General features: G+C 35.3%; 1 protein-coding gene across 1 annotated transcript in view; it reads left to right on the forward strand.

Annotated features, from left to right (window-relative positions):
* The first annotated feature begins 321 nt into the window (after positions 1–321).
* Positions 322–2,548, forward strand: part of LOC119591553 (ADAM 17-like protease) — a 17,939-nt gene continuing 15,712 nt past the window's right edge. The window contains exons 1-3 of the mRNA XM_037940304.1: positions 322–452; positions 1,819–1,972; positions 2,159–2,259. Coding sequence (XP_037796232.1) covers positions 377–452; positions 1,819–1,972; positions 2,159–2,259 — 331 coding nt within the window. The 5' untranslated portion in view covers positions 322–376. The remainder of the gene's footprint in view (positions 453–1,818; positions 1,973–2,158; positions 2,260–2,548) is intronic.

The following is a 2,548-nucleotide window of genomic DNA, read 5'->3' on the forward strand; positions in this document are numbered from 1 at the left end:
GAAAATTGAATTATATCCAGGATATCCAGGTGGATTCATTTAGGAAGTAAAGCTACACTACAGAACTTATTGAACTGAGTGAATTCCTTTGATTCATTAAACTTTTCAAAATAGATTAACAGCTCATAATCAGGGAAAAACTGATATGAGTGATAAGATTTTAAAAATGTACTTAATGTGTTGTAATCATCATATTGAAAACAGAATATCAGTCTGAAATTATAGAGCACTTGATAGAATTATATATAGAAAAAATGGGCTAAAATCATTCTTTTAATGCAGTAACCTTCTTTAGAAATATTGTAAAGGAATGTCCCTCAATTCGTATGCGAACGCTGGAGCCTCGTCGAGCATCTGGCAGCGACGGATGTAAACAATGAAGGCCCTTCCACTTGTCACCTTTGTCTTATTTAGCGTCTGTGAATGTGTTTTTTCCTTCGATATTACTGGTGGTAAGGTGTAAGGCATGGTAATATAATTTAAGATTGGTTAGTTACCTAAAAAGAGATGGGATAACGGCCATAATACTTAATTTTCTCCTTTTTGTACAGACGTTCACAGGTTGTGGGCATCAACCTGAGGTCGACATACCTGACTTAATCCTTATTTCGTTTTATATCTGTAGACTGTGTCACCCTTTTGTTACGTACAACCTCAATTATTCATCAGAGTGTTTTCTTTTGGACGAAGGCGTCCTGAGATCAGCTATAACGAAACATACTGATTATAAGGAAATGACTCACCTTCTAACCCCAACACTACAGACCGCAACTCCTCAGCCTCGCCTTCTGTCCAGATGCAAGAAGCAATGGATTCAATAAATTTCTAGAAGAGAGCTGCATCCTGAAATCCACCAAACTGGGTGTTGGTGAATTCCTTATGATATCTAATGAATATTTACAATGGTGATGTCATAAGGACAGCAAAATCTTCTTGTCATTTTCCTCATATCGCTTTCAATCTTGGGAAACTGTTGGGGTATTTTGGGTTTAAAAGGGGAACAGACATCAGAGGAAATAGACTAATTAACTCACCTTGCACGATGGTGTTTAATCAGACCTTGACCTCAGAACCTAATTTCCCGAATTATTGTCTATGCTGTAGCCATACGCTTAGAGAGTGGGGTAAATATATGTTTCCCATGTTTCCAGTTTTTCACTTGAGTAGCTGATAGCTTATGAAGCTCAGGAAGACTACACAACTCGAACAATCATTACTAATATCGGTTAATCTTTACGGCATGGAAACCCTAAACATTACATGAGCACCATTTGAAGTCACCCTGTGGGCAGTTTGCCAACTTGCTCGTCATACGGGGCAAACAGAACCATATCTCTATCTACTCGATTTCAGCTCAAACATAGCATCTATGGTTGCCTGTATGGCCCTCCTCACAGGTTATTTGTCATCTACTGTAGAGATGGAAATGAACAATTACTAGAACATATGTGGGTTTGTTTATGGTTACAGGGAGGATATAGGTAAAGTGTTTGTCATAATCTGCTGTAAAGATTTGTTCATTATATGATGATGGTATTTCCTCAAGTTCCCAGGCCAGAATATTCTAGGTGAAGGTCTTGTTAGCTTATGCCAAAGCATGTATCTTTGTAAGGGTTCTAGTTAATTAGCCATTCTTTGATATTAAATATTATTCCTCTACAGAGTACAGAATTCCCATTAAACTTTCAGGATAGAAGTTTTATATATATTGTATTTTTGTATATTTGATATATAATTCCTGTTATGTGAAGTGAAAAATATTGACTTTATCAGTTAATCCCTAAATTACATGATGTATTTTTTGCACTGATGTTACAGGGCTTTTTAAAACATACCCAAAGCACCCAAATCTACGATACTATGAAGTTATCGACTCTTCAGCTTTCAACCACCACATCGTTAAGAGAGGGATTAAAGAGAGTAATCATCGATTCAATAAAATCAAAGAAGTTCAGTTCAGTGCATTAGGAAGGTAAGATCAAGCTGATATGGTAAATTTATAAAGATATGAATTATGGAAATGATATGATAGGTTATTTCAAACTTTCTCATGATAAGATTTATTTTTATAAGGATTATTCAACATGCAAATATGGTGTGGACACCTCCCGGTGCAACAACAGGGCTTCAACTTACAAATAACCATTTTTCTTTTCAGGGATTTCCGTTTGATACTCAATCCACGGAAAGGACTCCTTCACTCACAGTTCAAAGCTTATGCTATAGATGGGAAGGGCAATGAGAAGATCATTCATGTGGGTGAGTTAAGGCATTTGTTTCTTTTATTCAGGTCAATTTATTTATTGACATTACATGATTTTATTATATTTGTTATTTACAGATATCCAAGCTCATTTAGTAGAGCTTTGAGTAACTACATAAAGACAAAAAAATGAGAAAGACACACATACTCTTAAAATAATGTCCATCTCTCTACAGAAGGATTATAGATAAAAATAAGTATTTATTATTAATAAGAATAGGCTATTGATTTAACCCCATGTTGCCAGGAAGATGTAATGCTTACTATAGTATTGTTTTGTGAAAT

The sequence above is a fragment of the Penaeus monodon genome, chromosome 28 (assembly GCF_015228065.2).
Source record: "Penaeus monodon isolate SGIC_2016 chromosome 28, NSTDA_Pmon_1, whole genome shotgun sequence".
NCBI lineage: Eukaryota > Metazoa > Arthropoda > Malacostraca > Decapoda > Penaeidae > Penaeus > Penaeus monodon.